Source organism: Rhodnius prolixus, unplaced genomic scaffold, assembly GCF_049639745.1.
Source record: "Rhodnius prolixus isolate KJV_2025 unplaced genomic scaffold, Rpr scaffold_3, whole genome shotgun sequence".
Classification (NCBI taxonomy): domain Eukaryota; kingdom Metazoa; phylum Arthropoda; class Insecta; order Hemiptera; family Reduviidae; genus Rhodnius; species Rhodnius prolixus.
In genome coordinates, this window is record NW_027411603.1 from 27,351,453 (window position 1) to 27,368,481 (window position 17,029).

The window sequence follows — 17,029 nt, forward strand, 5'->3', positions numbered from 1 at the left end:
ACAGTAAATACAGTTTGTGTGGCACCTTTTACAAAAATTATAAATAACAATTTTTAAGGGTTTTTTTTTAAAAACAGTAGTTGTTTTTAATTATCTATAATGTAGTTTAGATATTATCTAAATTTTAAAATCGATAGGTACGTTGCTAGAAAGAAATGAATAAAGTATCATTTATAACCAATTGTTCAACGTTATACCTTCACCTCTGATATTGTGCAACCTTAACCTGATCAGAAATCATTTTAAGTAGTAACGGGATTAAAAATAAATTATTTCACGTTTGGAATGTAGGGCTAAATTCGTTTGGAATAAAAAGCTCTAGCTATGTTTGCTTTAAGATGGGTGAAAGAAATTGGTAGTGGCATTTCATTTCGTAAAATCATTCGTAATGGTTAGTTTAAGTTGTATTTCTTCACTTCTATTAGTTTAAATTACTCATTTGAAAGATTTTCATTCTTTATTATTTTAATAAAAATAAAAGTTCGGTAAATACTTTTGTGAAGAAGCTTTCTATTACATAACTTCTACTTTGATGAATTGCTTAGAATTTGTTTTTCTATTTGTACTATTTAATAAATTATTGGCAACCTTGTACTGATTCTGATCGAAAGAAAAGCTTTACTAAGACCATTTTCAACATAGGAGATCTTTTCGATGTCACTAAATACAGAATTGGTAACAAGCCATTACTTCTTGTTATCTATCATTTTGGCCACGATAAATAAGTTTTTGATATTTTAGATCCACTACTAACAAAATATTAATGAACATGGTTTTATCGTTAATAACAGACCGCCAACTAATTTCTATTTTAGAACTTTGATCTAGAAGCAGAGAAGTTAATGTGTTAGCAGACTTAACAAAAGCATTCGGCATTTCTAATTTCATCCCTAAACTGTCACTTATCGGTGCGTGGTTCGTTCTTCAACTAGTTCAGCACTATCCCTTAACTATGCCTGAACTAGCGAATTACGCCTGATTTTCTTTATATAGTAGGAATTATGCTTTCCCACGAGTCTGTGTGACAGGGTGGCGGCCTTCGTCAAGGCAATATTGAAAATAAAGAAACAGGAGCTGGATTTTTGCCTGCTTTTGTCGTTCTAGAGAGGTGAATGAAGGATGGTTGGAGCTCGTGTGGGCTACTACGAGGTAAAACACCAGATTAATAAATTAATTAATTACTACCCGTGGTAAAACACGGCTTCTATTACCTTGAAGTAATGCGTAAGTGGTTCCAGGGTGGGTTTCTGTGCCTGTATCCCCTATAGGATAAACCACCATCCCCGGTGGGTATTTTAGTGTGTCCTACGACGATGCATAATGAATTTTTTTCCCCCTGTAAAAATAAAGAAAAAAGTACCTCCTATTTAAATGTACTCATCCTTTACTTAATTACAGTACAATAGAGAAATATAGGTGAATGGTTTCCTCGTGTCATTTCAGTGTAACTTTTAGTTGGTATAAATTGTATAAATATATATTAGTAAGAATATGTTTAGAAAATTCGTAATTTGAAGAAAATGCAAGAGTTTGAATGGTGAGAAGTGTAGTAAAAGCAAGTTGTGTGAGTTGTCAGATAAATATATACTTTTTAATTTTTTAATAACGAAAGTAGTGGGATGAACAGTGTATTTTATATTTTGTAATTTCCTTAAAACCTGATGTGACCAGTTTAATAATAAAACTAAGTAAGTTGATGGTGATAACTTTTTTTTTATTATTTTGTTTTTTTTTTCAGATTATTCAGCAATTCGCCAGTTAAGTGGAGAGAAAAAAGTACAGAATCACCCTGAAGAAGGGCAAAGCTATTTTGAATCAGAGAAAAAGTTGAGCATATTTAAAGTTTTCGCAACTAAGAGAAATACTTATTTGGAACTACACAAATACAATCCTATGACCATAAGTAGTGAAAGAATATCAGAATGGAAAGAATCACGAAAGAGAGAAGCAGAAATTTCTAGGCAGAGATATATCAAAGAAAGACATGCAATATTGGGAAGTGATTTAGCTACTGCCCATTTTGTTGTATACAGAGATGGAAAGATTAAGTTTAAGAATAGCGATAATTGGATAGAGAAACATCCAGATGAAGATGAATGTCCAGAATTACCTAATAAGTATGTTCGTAATCTGTATCTAGAAGCGATAGACTCATCTAACACTCTTATTCGCTACGAAGGCCTAGAAAATTTTATTAACTTGAAACACTTAAAGTGGCTTAGCTTTAAAAATTGTATACATGTTGACGATTGGTTTGTGGATCGGTTGAGTGGAGAACTGAAAGAAACTTTAGAATATTTGGATCTCAGTAACTGTCATAATTTAACAAAGAACTGTATTAGCTGTTTCTATAGATTTAAAAAATTGAAAACACTTGTATTACAGAATGTTGTAAAGAACAAAGACTTTGAATTTTCATGTATGTTACTAGAAGATGCCTGTCCTCACGTCTTTATTGATAATAGAATTATAGTGTAAAAAAATTAATTTTTTTATGATTGTTGATAAAAGTAAGAGCTGTTTGCAACAAAAATGTAACTGATTTATATTTATTTTGAATAAGTTTAGTAAATCATTCTGAAGGATTTCATTGCAGTCAAACAAATTGAGAACTAATGTACATAATTTTCTTGTCCTGATAAAAAAATACAGTCATTCTACTTGCTTCTACATTTCTCAAGGTTCTAACTCATTCTTCGAACCCAATTTTAAAACTTTTACTTCTTAATAACATTGCACAGTTTGCATTAACCGTAATAATATCTAAATTACACAGATGGTACTATATATAGACTAGCCGATCTAGCGTAGCAACATATTTTACATAGACTTGGTCTTCAGTAAAATATTTTACGGTTGCAACAGCGATCAATAAAATAAATTAATTTTGTCATAGTTAAATGTTTTTTGTAGTTTTTTATTTAACTTTTTTTTTGTAATAAATATTATTGGAAGTGATAAAATAGAGAGATACAGAGAAAATAATAAATACAGTAGTGATATACAAAATCTGGTATGAATATTACTCTCTCTTGCCATTTTCGAGTTCCAACTAATTTCTTTCTTCACTTCATAAACATGTCATTATGCAGCTTTTTAACTCTTTTATTTCACTGATTGACATTCATTATAAAAGGAGAGCCTACGCTCTTTCCTCCCCAAACAAATGCCGCTGCTAAAATGATCCGAAGTAAGGTTTCAAAGCTTAGCTTTCTGGAGCACCATTTTAGTAGAATCCTTTTTTCAAAACTAGGGTAATAAGTAAAATATGTTGCGAATTTTAAATTTAAGAAATGTCAATTGAGCTATAACTTTAAACGAAGTTTGTTTGGGGTTGTATTTTTTTTTATATTCCTATAATCTAGTTAGAAATATTTTTCTGCATACAAAATTCGAACAATAGAGAATAAGTACCAATTATAAGCTGGTTTTATATAATATAAATTAAAAAAAAAATGAGGGATTAGATCAGCGATTAGCACACTGGATTCCCATGTGAAATCCCGGTTTCGAATCCTGCTGCTGTCCCTTACATTTTCTCTTCATAGGAGCTTCTTACAGCTTACTCTCGAGAGACATTGTCTGGAGGCTGGCAGTGCACGAAAAAAGCGTCTTTGAGCTCATAAATTGACGTGCGTTAAAAAAAAAAAAAAAAAAAATCGGAATTTCTGAGAAGCTACAATAAAATTTCATTTCAAGTTGTATATATATATATAAGGAAGAAATGGAGGGTGCGGCCAACTACAGTGCCAGAAATTTCTTATCACGTAGTATAAGTATTAATTTTAAATATTAACGAACTTACTTTAAAACGATTGCTGTGCAGATAGCGAGGGCTTCTTAGATAAATATTTCACTTAAATTGAAGCGTATTTTTTAATCATTTTTCGTCATGCTGAATTTGGTTTCTTAATTTTAAGCGCCTGTCTAATGTGAAAATTTTAGCTGTTTTCGTTCTGTGCAAAAGTGCACAATTTTTGATTCCAATTAATAGACAAGTTTCCTCAATTCATGCTCCGGTTTCATTCATTGTGATATTGGAAGACTTACTAAAAAAATAAGGCAAATCAAAACAATGATAAAGACAAAATTAAAAATACAAATTTATTTTTTTACTGAACATGGAAACAAGTTTTAAAACTAGTGACAAGATAAGGAGATGGCCGATTTAAGCGATCAGTAGGTGGTTTGAAATAGAAAGAATAAGATAGGTGGGGAGAAAAAATGCATTCTTTCTCTACAGAAATTTTTTCTACATTTTTTTTTAAATATTTTTTTCTCTTAACATATTTATGTGTACAAAACATATATTTGACAGAGTGGTGGAATCAGACATCAATACAATCAATACAATACTTCTACTTTTTTTTTTTTTTTGGACCTTCGTTTATAATATAATAAATTTAAAATACACACAAAGTTCAAATAACAATTGAAAAAGAATAAGCTCTTTTTATTTAATTTTAGACCAATATTTTTTATTTTACTTTTAATTTTCATTAATTTTTTTTTTAACAAGAAAAGTAATCACATTATGTGTAAAGCTTATCTTTTTTATGAAACATAATCTTATATTACTTTGACATTTTATTTATTTTGTTTTTTTAACGCAATATACTAATGTCTTATTTTATGTAATCTGAAACTTAGCCATTTACATTTTAAAGAAACATCAACTTCTAATATTAATTTTAAATTTTATTTCAATTCCACTAAGTTTTTTCAACTATATATTTTCTTTCTTTAATATTACCCTACAAATTTCATATATACAGATGTGGCACTGATTTGTCAATTATCAAATATTGCTATCACATTTATAAATTGGTTACAATATGCTCATTTATACCTACATTCATTCTGAACAAAAATAAATAAACAAAACTCTTCTAGATAAATCTTTAGGCAGATTTTCTGTTGCTTTCCAACAGTTACCTTCACAGACATTTCAAGTATATAATTGCCTCACAAAACATTTCTAAAGTCAAATAAAAATGTTTTATTTCGGTCTTTGTAGTACGCTTAATGAAAACTAGCTATGATAACTAGACTGCCAATAAAAAAACAAATTTTATTGTGACAAATTATCATAATTTTGTGTTAAGAAGAACATTTTTCACCAAAAAATTTTAAAATCTATGCTTAACAAACAAATCCAATAGAATTTGATTTGTGCTTTGGTGCCGATTTGAACAAATCAATAGTATTAGGGGCGATATACAGCGTTGCTTTTTATTTCCAAGAATGATTTAGCATTTAAAACTAATTATTGAAATTCGGAATCTGACAATTCATTTTTCAATATTCGATCCTTCCAGGGAACTGGCAAATTTGGTAAATTCATAGTTTATTATTTTGTTTCTTCACAGCCAAACTTAGTATTTCAACTGATCAAAATTATGCTTGGAATAAAAACGTAAAAATGCATATTTTTGTATATTATGTCGCACTCGTAAAGATAATTTTTTTATTAACACAAAGAGTATTCACATTTAAAAGAAACAAATAGTATCAAACTGATCGGAATTTCAAACCAGAACCATACTAAATTTAGAAGCTTTTTAACCCAATTTCTAAATCAATATGAGACCACATTTATGATTTTAGCAATGCCAATTATTTATCATTTTTACTTCTCTACTACCAAATATAAGGCAATATAATCGAGTCAATTTTAACATGCATGAGGTTTCATCGAAAAAAAAAGTTATGGAATCAATTAAGTTTAATAAGTGAATTTCAGGAAAAAAAAAAAAAAATCTGTGCTACCAAAATATCTCTAAAACGAAAGAAACAGGAGGTAGTTCTTTATGTAAGATTTGGGGACTAATAAGGAAGATGTGGTTACTTTTTTATCCGAACTTTTCACGGATTGCATTTTAAAGTTTTATGAGTTTTACACCATAATGGCTCACACGACTGCATTTTTTTCGGATCATGAAGAATTTGTATTTTTAATCTCGAAGAATCATTGAGTTTAGAAAAGTTCGTGTGTAATTTGGTTTTGGCTACTGAAGGTAATGAGAGCAAAAAATGCTTTATGAAGTGCTAAAATCTTGAACGATTTTATTAAGTTCAAGTTTCTTTACATTTAGTTTACATTTTAATTGCTTTCATTTCTTCTGGAATTAATTTTAAGTGGCTTAGGAAAGGGCCTCTAACGAGTTGATTCCCTTTTTTTAAATTTTTCATCTTTCTGATTAGTACTGAGAATGTAACAGGAATTTTATTCGAAAAGAGCGCGTAGGTCTTGACAACGAGTGGTTCCCTTCCTAAATACCAAAAGGTATTTTATAAAATTCAAATGAAGAAAATTTGTCGCAGCTGTGAGCATTGCAAAATTAAATCGTCTGAGAGTTTCAGACGTCACCCCAGATTTTAGGTTTTCAAAAAGTACTTTAACTCTTGGAAATCAATAATGAATTATTCTTTAAAAGAATAAAAAAAGAAATATTTTATATTTTAAGTAAACTAAAGTTAGTCGTTAAACGTAAAACAAAGACTCAATAGCACAAAATTCTTCAGTTTGGAAGTCAAAAAAAGAACTAATTTTAAAATATATCTTGGATCTTTATTACCGCTCTTGGTTCCTTACATAAAATTGGTATTGCCCCTTATTAATAAAATATTTGTATTCAAGTTTTTAGAGAAATTCAGGTTTTCTTTCAATTATTTAACTTTTGAAGGCCTGTAGAAATTTGTTTATACATATTGTTCTAAACATAGAAATAACTAAAAAAAGCTGTCACTTTATATATATAGTATATATATCTTTGAAAGAACCGTAAAATAAAAAACTCTTTAATATCTTAAACACTATTATGGTAAATATAAACATTACATTTCATTTTATTATTTCTAGATTACATTTATAGAAACAAATAAGAAAGCAATATATAATAAAATTTGTCTTTTGAGATACAAACAATAAATATTTATAATAAAAATTGTACCTGAAACCTGAACTGTTTCTTTTCTTTTTAAAAATTCATATTTCGGAACAAATAACATAATATAAATGTAATACATTATAATCACAGCAAAACAAAAATTTAAATTAAAAGATAAAAAAAATAATAAAATAAGAAGAAAAAAATATCATAGAAAATAAAGAAAGTAAAATTAGTAACTTTAATATACCCATTCCAATACTCTTAGGATTACAAAATTTGTTATCAGTCAGTCTCAACTTCACACTAATCTCATACCCTAGTATCCTCCAAACTTTTCCAGATGTTTTAAGAATCACGTTTATATTAGGATTAGGTGTTAAAAAAGGAGATAAGTCCTTCAAAAAAAGAAAATTAAAAAAAAAAAACTAAATTGTGCGAAGCACTCAAACTGAAGGACAAATAGCATACAAATTTACATATATTTAATTTATTTATTTTGAAATAATTATTGATATATTTCAAGTAAAATTCAAGGTAGCACCTTTTTTTATTAGGTCCCAAAAAAAAAAAAAATTCTCATTTGGTTTCGCCAACTAATGTTACAATTTAGGATATTTCTTAATTCAATAAATTTCTGAACATTTAGTAAACATTGATTTATGCTATAAGTTTAAAAAAATTAGTCCAAGAAAAATTTACTTGATATTCAACCATGAAAAGACTATTTGAACATGTAGAAGCTACTCCCACAACTATCTATTGCTTGAAATTAAATTCGTTTCTAATCGGCGGCTTCGTTCATTTGTTTTCAGAATTGTTCAAAAATTGTACTAATTTTAATAAGTTCCAAGTTAATATCTCATAATTTATTTGATTAATAAGCATTTGATTTGTTTAATTACTCTGAAGTTAGAAAACTCGCAGTTCTTCTTCATTTATAATGTTCCTAGTGTTTGTATAATTATTCATAGAATAATATTTTATATGCGAACGAATAAGCTCAAGTTGTTTTCGCCTTAGCATTTATTTTTATCAATATTATCAAAATCTCTTTTTTCTGAAAGTAATTTTTTTAAGCTGTACTATTTGAAAGTGTGTACCTAGCCGCGGACATAAGTTTAATTAACTGCGTTCTGTTTAAGAAATAACGCAGGATTTAAAAAGCAAGTTCATTTATGCTATCTAAATTGCCCTCTAGACACTGAATTCAGACACAATATTTACTAAATCCCCAACAAGATATTCGGATTAAGAAATTAGATAGCTAATTAAATATTCATTAATCAAGAAAACACAAGTAATTTTTTTTTGAGACACTAACTAATAGTAATTACATTATTAGTAATACACTAATAGTATTTTTGGAAAGCTATTATATATTTAAACTAAAACAAACGAAAAAAGACGTTCATACACGCGCACACTTCTGTTTCTGAAGCCGTTGCTCCAAAAATAAGCGCAGCAAAACAATATATAACTATATTATTTTTTAGGTACTTATAGAAAAAAAATTGTTGAAACTATGTGCAACACCATGCCTTTTTTTTTTCTTACTATAACGCTGTTTAGGTACTACGTAAAATTTACATAACTAGTGCATCTTCATTAATTTTAAATATATATGTATATAAAACTTTTATATTTGCGTTAGGTACATAAACGATACTTAAAAAAAAAAAAATAAAAAATAAAAACAAAAAAAGGAGAGCCTGTAGGCACACCAAATAACTACTATATATTAATGAGATGAGCCACGAGTGAAAATGTGAAAATATGTAAAACTGCTTAAAATTTATATACATATAAAACATTTAACAATTTTTTTTATTATTTTTTTTTTTTTAAGAATATACATAGGCAACTTTTTCATATTTTGTTTTTAAATATTTACTGTATGCCGTACATTGTGCCCTAATAACAACATTAAAAAATATAACTATTTTTCCCCATAATTTTATTATTAATGAGAAAATTAAGAATTGAATAATGTAAAAATCTGGCATTAACAATATAATAATTTCTACAAGTAATAATAATATTTACATCACAATACAAATAATTTGTCATTAAACGCTTTTTTTATTTAGTTTTATTTTTAGAAAGATTGTTAATATTTACAATTTGCGCAATGTTATATAAAGCACTGCCAAAATATGCAAAATAGATATTCATATTAGTTTTGTAGGTTTTATGTTTGAATTATGTACAGAAAGTGAATAAGAGAACAGCTAAATTTTTAATTCAATTTAAAATTGTTACTGTTTATTTTCTTACAAGATAAACTTAAAAAATAAGTAAATAAAACAAATTATTCAAGACAAAGAAGTGTGTTATTAGCCTGCATTTGATTCTAAAGCCTTTTATTTAGTATTAGTGCATAATAATGTGCGCGTATATGTAATAATTTTGTTTAAAATAAAAAGGTGTTTAGATTTTTTTTTTTTTTTTTGAAGTTCCTTACCCTTCTAAATAATGTAAATGTAATAAAAAAAACTTAATCAAGCGGGCCTGGATTGAAAATATTATCTTTTATTTAACTTATTTGCTTTCTATGCAAAATTAAAATTAATGTATCATTTTAAAAATAAAACATCCCATTTTCCGCAATCGCCATTGAAAATCGCTCAAGAAAAGATGTACCATATAAATGCTTGTCTCCGATTGCATTGAAGTTCACAACCCAACTCCTGCAGTTTTCTTTTTTAATCAGTTTTGCTAAATTGACTGATCAGCATTGAAATAAAAATCATAAGTATCTTATATATTAACAATTTTATTAAGGTCCGATTACACATTTATGGGTAAAAATAATAAAAAAATTATTTTACTGATGAGAATATCATACACCTAATGTTGATCGATGAAAAAACGTATTATTTTTTAAATGACCTTGCAATAAAATTGTAATAAACTTTATAGGTATGCGAATATAAACATTTTGTTCAAGATTCAAGGTTTGCCTCTATGACTTTCAACATCTTGTGACCTGAAGTTCCAATTTGCAAAAAATGAACACAAAACAGCGAAAGGAAGTCTGTCTATTCAATTGACTTTAGGGAACACATCGTAAAAACTACGGTGGATTCGCGATGATTGTTTGAATAGATACGTTTTTTTGTTTTAATTTCTCCAACAAAACTAGATTTGATGTTCTTAAAAATTAAAATATGTTCAATAGCACTCGTTTAATTACTTTAATTGAGAAATTTTGTTTCTTGTTTGAAACGTATTTTGTTTTGTTATCAAAAGAAGACTGAATTTAAAATTGGCTAAAAATAATTTTTTTTAGAATTAAAAGTTGTCTTTTACAAAGGCAATTTCAAAATAATTTATTTTTAGTTGTTGCAACTTACGACATATGAAAATTAAAAATTTCTTTGTTCAGTTAAATTAATATGTTAGGGAATTCTTTCCAATTAAATTTAATACGAAAGTGAAATACTTTTTTAAAAAAGAGATATCTAAAAATCTATTAAAATGATGCCTGATTCATATATCTAAACTAAAAAAAAAAAAAAATCTGAGATTTCATAGTTAAAACATAATTGTTCAATGTTTTCTATGTTTAGAAAAGTTTTAATCTTAGTGTGTTAACTAACGGGGAAAAACATATTCTTTTATTTGGTGGTTCTACTTAGGGTTAGATTTATGGGGCAACAAATATATGATAATATTTCTAGAAACATAATCTATTTCTTATTTATTACTAAATTACTGGTTTATTACTGTTAAGTTTACTTAAATATATTGATTTAATCAATTTGAGTACAAAAATACCGTTCAACTAAAAACCCTCAATTATTCACCAATAGAACATAAAAATAAAATACTAAAAAAAGCTGACGATGGGAAAATGGAAATTTAAAAACCCTCAAATAAATAAAATTATTTTTTAACTAAATATGTAAAACTTTATGAATCTGGATATCTTACAGATCTACCCATTTCATCTTACAACCCGGTTCGGTTGACGAGATTTCAAGTCTGCACTCATTACATTGACACTGACTTATATGTCAGTGGCGGGAAAAAAGACGAAGTATGAAGGTGGCTCTACAATGAAGGGCCATTCAGTTTATCTTTCTACTTAATCTTTAAACAACAAAAGTGAAACTGAAGGGACACATGCCATTGGGCCTAAAAATCACAAGACCCTAAGGGTAATTAAAATGTGGATTACAAGAGTGAAGAAAGTTGCAACACTTTTTGCACAATAACTGCAAAATAGAATACTTGAGACAAAAATTTCATGAAGCAGATTGGCGCCATAGATTGACTTAATTTTCTATAGAAAAATTAATTTTAAAGAGAGTACCATTAACAATGCAATTCTTAGGCCAATTCGAATTTGCGAAATAAGCGTATAATTTATAATCCAGTCGAATTAGTAGCCTAACTTAAAAGAAACGAAACATGCTTGCTGCATTTTCGACTATTTCAATACAGTGTAATTTCTTGAAAATTGTAATTCACAATATTTGTGTTCCAATTATTGAAGGTAAAATGCAGTCGTATTCTGCATTGAAATCACTAACAACTATTTTTGTTGAAACAGTATTAATTTTAAATAGTTAATCTAATAAAATTAAAATTCATCAATGTTTGAACGCAGAGAATAAGTACTGAGGACACAATAAATAGGCAATTGCCAAAAAAATAAATAAAAAATAAAAATTGGAATTATTAAAGTTAAGTTTAAGGCCCAACCTGCAAAAGCTTAGTTTGGGCTCAGGATTTATATATATATATATTTTTATATATATTACCTAAAATATCTGTCACTAAAGACTAGATCTACAATGAGATACATAAGAGACGGAAGGTTGTCCAGGTTCTCCAAATTTCCATCTGGTTTATTATAATTAGGAGTCGTTTTTTTCAGTCGCTAGATAACGTGGGGCAAAGATGTAGTAGTGTATAACAAAACAAAGCCGTGCTAACTGGAGGAAGTGCCTGCGCCTGAGGTTGGTGTAGAACCTATTCCATTGTTGTTTAAAGTTGAATGGTGAACGCCACTTGCTGACAACCCTAAAACAAAAGTAAAATTATTGGTAATGTTTCCATACAAGTTGACTGAACATAGTCAAGATAACGGTTATGATCGTATTTATTGTTATCTGAATTATCATAATTTTAAGAAAATTGGTAAGATTTTCATCAAAGTTAAAATAGGCAAAACAACTAATGGTGGTAGAAGGGGCAGTGGTAAAAAGGTGGAGTACAGGTAGCAAAGAGTGGTCATCCCTGAATGCTAAAACAACTTGGTCAAGGATTTCTCCTTGGTGATCCAAGAGTGAACGAAGCATTGACAGTGTTAACCGTAGATATGATGATTAAGTATTTTGCAAATTAGATCGCTGACACAAGAGGCAAGAGAAGATAATAAATGATTTTTGCCCTATACTAGATATTCACCATAATATTGCCCTTATTCAGACATACCTGGTGTTGATGGCTCCAGAGGACTTACAAGATTCGTAGAACCAGTTGCATTTGGCGTAGCTTGTGCTTTTAATCGTTGCCTTACTTCTCTTATTTTCAATTGCAATGAAGATTTACTAGGAAAAATATCTGAATGAGCAGCCTGAAAAAAAAAGAGATTAAAAATAATCAATAAGAAAATAAGACAAAACTGGAAAGGTGGTTAAATTAAAGAATTAAGAATATTCTTTGTTAGAATAAAGTGCGTATCTATGTACTCTGTTTCCAATCAAAATTATCTTCACTTAAGAAAGAAGTACGTTGCGTTAATATTTTTCTGACACACTTTTTTACAAATAGTAGTTTGTATGGTGAAAAACACGTTTCAATAAATAAATAATTGCTCGCAGAAATGTATTAATACGTTAACGGCAGAAACCAGCCACATCTAAAAAAAAAACATAGCAAAATATCTTTTCATTTTTTTATCCATAATCTGTAGCTAACCAACATGCCCCTGCACATACCGACACTAACCAAATACCGAATAGCAGCCTCCTAACCTATCTATCTACCACACCCACAAATACAGCGTAATAATTACCTGGAACGCGTTAGTTGCTTGTGCTGAAGGAAAGAAACCATGTTCATTAAACAACTGCATAACAAGATTTCTTCTTTGCTCTAGAACTCTACGATGTCCCTTTTCCGCATCACCTCCGGCACCTCCTGCACGGCTCCCTGGAGTTTTAGGCGTTCGGGGAGAAAGACCATCCAGAGCCTCTGTGCATTCCAATCCTGTCAAAAAAAAAAAAAAAATTACCAATAAATGGTGACAAATAAAAGCATTCCGTTTCTGGTTTATCTATTTTTATTTTATTTTTTGTGCATTGGCTGCGGGGTCATTAGATTCGTTTACTTACTATAAATGGTTTACAAATTGTTTATGTGAAAAGTCTACTTATAACATTATAAATAACACATTTCACACCTTTGAAAGCATCCAAATTGAAATCAGGTCCAAAGAAAGTATTGCCGACCAACTTGGATGTTTTGGGAGTAGCAGCAGAAATGTCATTTCCTCCTCCAGCAGACTCATCTTCTAGGGAAAGGCAAAGTATTCAAATTATTAAGTTTAACGATGTCAAATTATAAACTAGGTACTAAGTAACTTCTATGAGAAAAAACAAAAATCTAACTATTTTTAAACTTTCACCAAGAATAATTTCACATTTCAAAGGCACACGGAATTAAAAAACGAAGCTTGAAATTGTTTAATGATATTAATACTCTGATGGATTTTTGTCGAAATTATTATATCTGTATTAAAAAGAATTACTTCTGATAATTTATATTAATTTAAAAAAGATATTGGAAACTAACTAACCTGAACTTCGCTGTTTTTTTCTAAAATGCTGAGCATTAAATACATGTGGACTAGAAGGAACGGAAATGGCACTAGGTGACTGGCATTCATCAGGTTTAAATTCTGGTAACGAAGAAAATTTTTTTTCGAAGTTCACAGTTTCCAGTACTCTAAAAAAATAAATTACAATATTAATTAATATAAATTTAAGTAATGGACACACACGCTAATAAAAATAAAAAACTGGTAGTTAAATAGTAAACAAGAAGTCCCTGAAATCTGTATTACATTTTTAGTAAATTACTTAATTAAACACTAATTAGAAACTGATAAATAAATTGAATTTTTGGCAGTTTTACAAAACAAATTTCAATTCAATAGTGTATATAAAATAGAGTATTATTTTTGCGTTGACAATGGAAATTTCAATAATTACATTTTTCCAAGGTTGTGCTCCTGTAATAAATGTACTTTACTGAATAAATACACACATAAGTAAAAGTTTAGAATGGCTGGATTTCTTACACTACAAAAAGTGTAATGACACTTTGCAAACAAAATAAAGAAATATCTTTCACAAAACACTAACAAGAAGATTATGACGTACAACTTGTAGATAAGTGTACATCTATATTTGATATCTACATTTTATGATGGACTTCTTGAATCAAAGTATAGCACATATTTTTTTATTCTTGATAGGTTAAATTTATCAAGTAATAAATGTCCATCTTCGGACTAGACTTCAAACATTAGTTTTGGTCCAACTATAGTTTTTTAAAATTTATATTTAATAATCTAATTATTTTTATTTATTTATTAATTATGGCTCATCCCTCTAATTTATTTTGCCCAAATCTACATTTCTCCAGAAATCATAGTACAAAATATAGGCATTAAAGCAATTCTGCTCGTCGGTATTAGCAATTCTTATATCAATTCGATTATTATAAAGAATTATTAACTAAGCTAACCAAAGAAGTTCTGCCCGTTGCAATTTTTTTAACAACGGATAAAATACGAACTACTTCTGTTTTTATTATTCTAAAACCAACAACTATCAATCAAAGAGGACCCATAAAGCATAAACAAGTAAATGCAACATTCTTAAAATTAGTATTTTATTTTTAACTCAGATTAACCTAACTACATGTAGTTGCAAAACAAGAAATGGTGAAATTAGCTATCTTAAAATCAAGCATAATACCGACGAAAAAAAAATGCATTCTAAATAGATAATGTAAAGAATATGGGCTCCTATTAAAAGAAAACAAAAGCCTCCTATGATATCCAAAACTGGCAATATTTCTAGCAAGCTGAAAATTTATTTTACTAGCTCAGGTTTTTACATAAATCTAGGTAGAGTAATTTTTTATTTTTGTAAAAATTAAAAATAAAAAAAAACTTACCTATCCATACCATCCTCAATGTTTTTCTTAAAGAAACTTTTCCTAGCGGATGAAGATGAAGGAGATTCGGCGATTAGCGTTTGCTGCTGTAAAGAATCTAGTGGTTCTCTCGTTAAATCATTTTGTTCTGGTTGCTGTCCAGAGGCAGTTACTGAACTGGTTTTAAGCGATAGTTGATTATTATTTGAATGATGAATGGATTGCTGGTGATGAATATGATTTTTATTATCATTATTTCCTAGTTCTTGACAGTTTCCTCCTGATCCAATACCTGCAACAACTAATACAACGATAACTAATTAGGTATAAAAGATAATGCTACTTCTTCAGGAAGAAATCTTTGGCAAAATTTCCTGCAAAAACTAAATTTTAAATGGTTATCTTTTAGTTCAAATTAAGAAATATTGTCAAATCATGTTTAAAAGCCTCGCACACTCTCAAATAAAAAGCAGTAGAAAAGAATAACTCGTGGGTGAAACTCATGAGAGTGTCAAAGAATGTGAAAGTTTCTTCAAAGAACACTACGACTTGTTTGCGATTCAGGCAGCTTAGCAAAACATTAATTTCAAATATTTCGCGGGTTATAAGAAATCATGCTGAACAAAGGCATGCCTTTCTTTTTTATTACAAACACTAGTGATTCTAAGATCTTTTATTAAGATATATGCAACTTTCTGGCAGAGTTGGGCAGAATTTTTAGTCACGACTAATATTTTTAGTCATAACTAAAATTGCGATTAAAAAATTAGTCGCGACTAATTAGTCACGACAAATTCAATCGTGGTAACATTTAATCATGATTACATTAGTCGTAAGCGCGACTAAATAAAATAATCATGATTAAATTAGTCGTAAGCATGATTAACATTAGTCATGATTAATTTTTTCAATCACAAATCATTAGTCTTAATCATCGTCATGATTATTTTTACTGAAAGCATATACTAATCTTTAATTTGTATAATTTGAGATACAAGCACTTTAAAGTTAAACCACCACAGCAACTCACTAGACCTCAGGGTGTATACGGAGTAGTGGTCGAAACTTCGGGAGTTGATTCAGCAGCACAAATGCAACAAAAAATATTCTCTTCACTTTGGCTTTTTGGCTCAAACTATGTTTGCATGACATTAGACTTGTGTAGTGCTTTCACATGTATTTGTCAATCTATCTACGCAGCTGTAAAAACATCCGGACAGTGAGCAGTAAGAATCTCATAAGAGAAAATCTAAGGGCCAGCAACTGGTTTCGTACCCGGGACTTCTGCGTGGGAATCCAATACGCTAACCGCACCGGTAATCCCTTCCCTTACGCATGTTTATTTTTTTTTTTTTTATTTTTTTGGCGCATCAACAGCTGAGGTCATTAGCGCCCGGAGCTTTTTACAGTGCACTGCCGGCCTCCGGACAGTGTTCTCTCGTTACAGACAACACTGTCCATCACCGGACAGTGAGCTGTAAGAAGCTCCTAGGAAGAGAAAATCTAAGGGTCAGCTGCTGGATTCGAACCCGGGACCTCCGCGTGGGAGTCCAGTATGCTAACCTCATAGCTAATCCCTTCCCTACGCATGTTTATTGTATACCAAACTGGATTGGGACATTCATCCATTATTATAGGAACATAATTCAGATTGTTGTAGATAATAAAGAAATCTAGCATTAACCAATTATTGATCTGAAGTTGAAGAACTATTTACCAAAATTAGTCTAAAGGAAATAAATAAATGTAAGATTGGAAAACAATTAATTTTTTAGAATAATACTGTCTTATTTCTCTTTTTTTCATCCTCAATGTAAAATAAATATATATATATATATATATATATATATATATATATATATACACACAAAGCGTATAAGAATACACAAGAACTCACTCACCTATATACTATATATAAATATCAGTACCGCGGAGGTATACAACACTGTCTATTTTTTAAA

At 29.1% G+C, this 17,029-nt stretch overlaps 2 protein-coding genes across 7 annotated transcripts in view; one reads left to right on the top strand and one right to left on the bottom strand.

The window, feature by feature from the left end:
* Positions 1-173: 173 nt before the first annotated feature.
* On the top strand, positions 174-2,672 carry LOC141452660 (distal membrane-arm assembly complex protein 2). Of its 2 annotated transcripts, none has more exons than XM_074125036.1 (2): positions 174-391; positions 1,739-2,672. In XM_074125036.1, the coding sequence occupies exons 1-2, from the start codon at positions 325-327 to the stop codon at positions 2,476-2,478; spliced, it is 807 nt and encodes a 268-aa protein (XP_073981137.1). In that variant the 5' UTR covers positions 174-324; the 3' UTR covers positions 2,479-2,672. The 2 variants fall into 2 exon arrangements, with proteins under 2 accessions (XP_073981137.1, XP_073981138.1); XM_074125037.1 differs by lacking the exon at positions 174-391 and adding an exon at positions 459-1,149.
* Positions 2,673-4,019: 1,347 nt separating this feature from the next.
* LOC141452643 (protein capicua homolog) overlaps positions 4,020-17,029 on the bottom strand; it is a 36,066-nt gene continuing 23,056 nt past the window's right edge. For 2 of the 5 annotated variants that reach the window (XM_074124993.1, XM_074124992.1), the window contains 6 exons: positions 15,090-15,369; positions 13,702-13,850; positions 13,306-13,416; positions 12,919-13,112; positions 12,336-12,477; positions 4,091-11,921 (listed from right to left, as the gene is read on the bottom strand). In XM_074124993.1, coding sequence (XP_073981094.1) covers positions 11,830-11,921; positions 12,336-12,477; positions 12,919-13,112; positions 13,306-13,416; positions 13,702-13,850; positions 15,090-15,369 — 968 coding nt within the window. In that variant the 3' untranslated portion in view covers positions 4,091-11,829. Of the gene's footprint in view, positions 4,050-4,090; positions 11,922-12,335; positions 12,478-12,918; positions 13,113-13,305; positions 13,417-13,701; positions 13,851-15,089; positions 15,370-17,029 lie in introns of those variants that run through there. The other 3 variants (XR_012457517.1, XR_012457516.1, XM_074124995.1) reach the window with 3 other exon arrangements.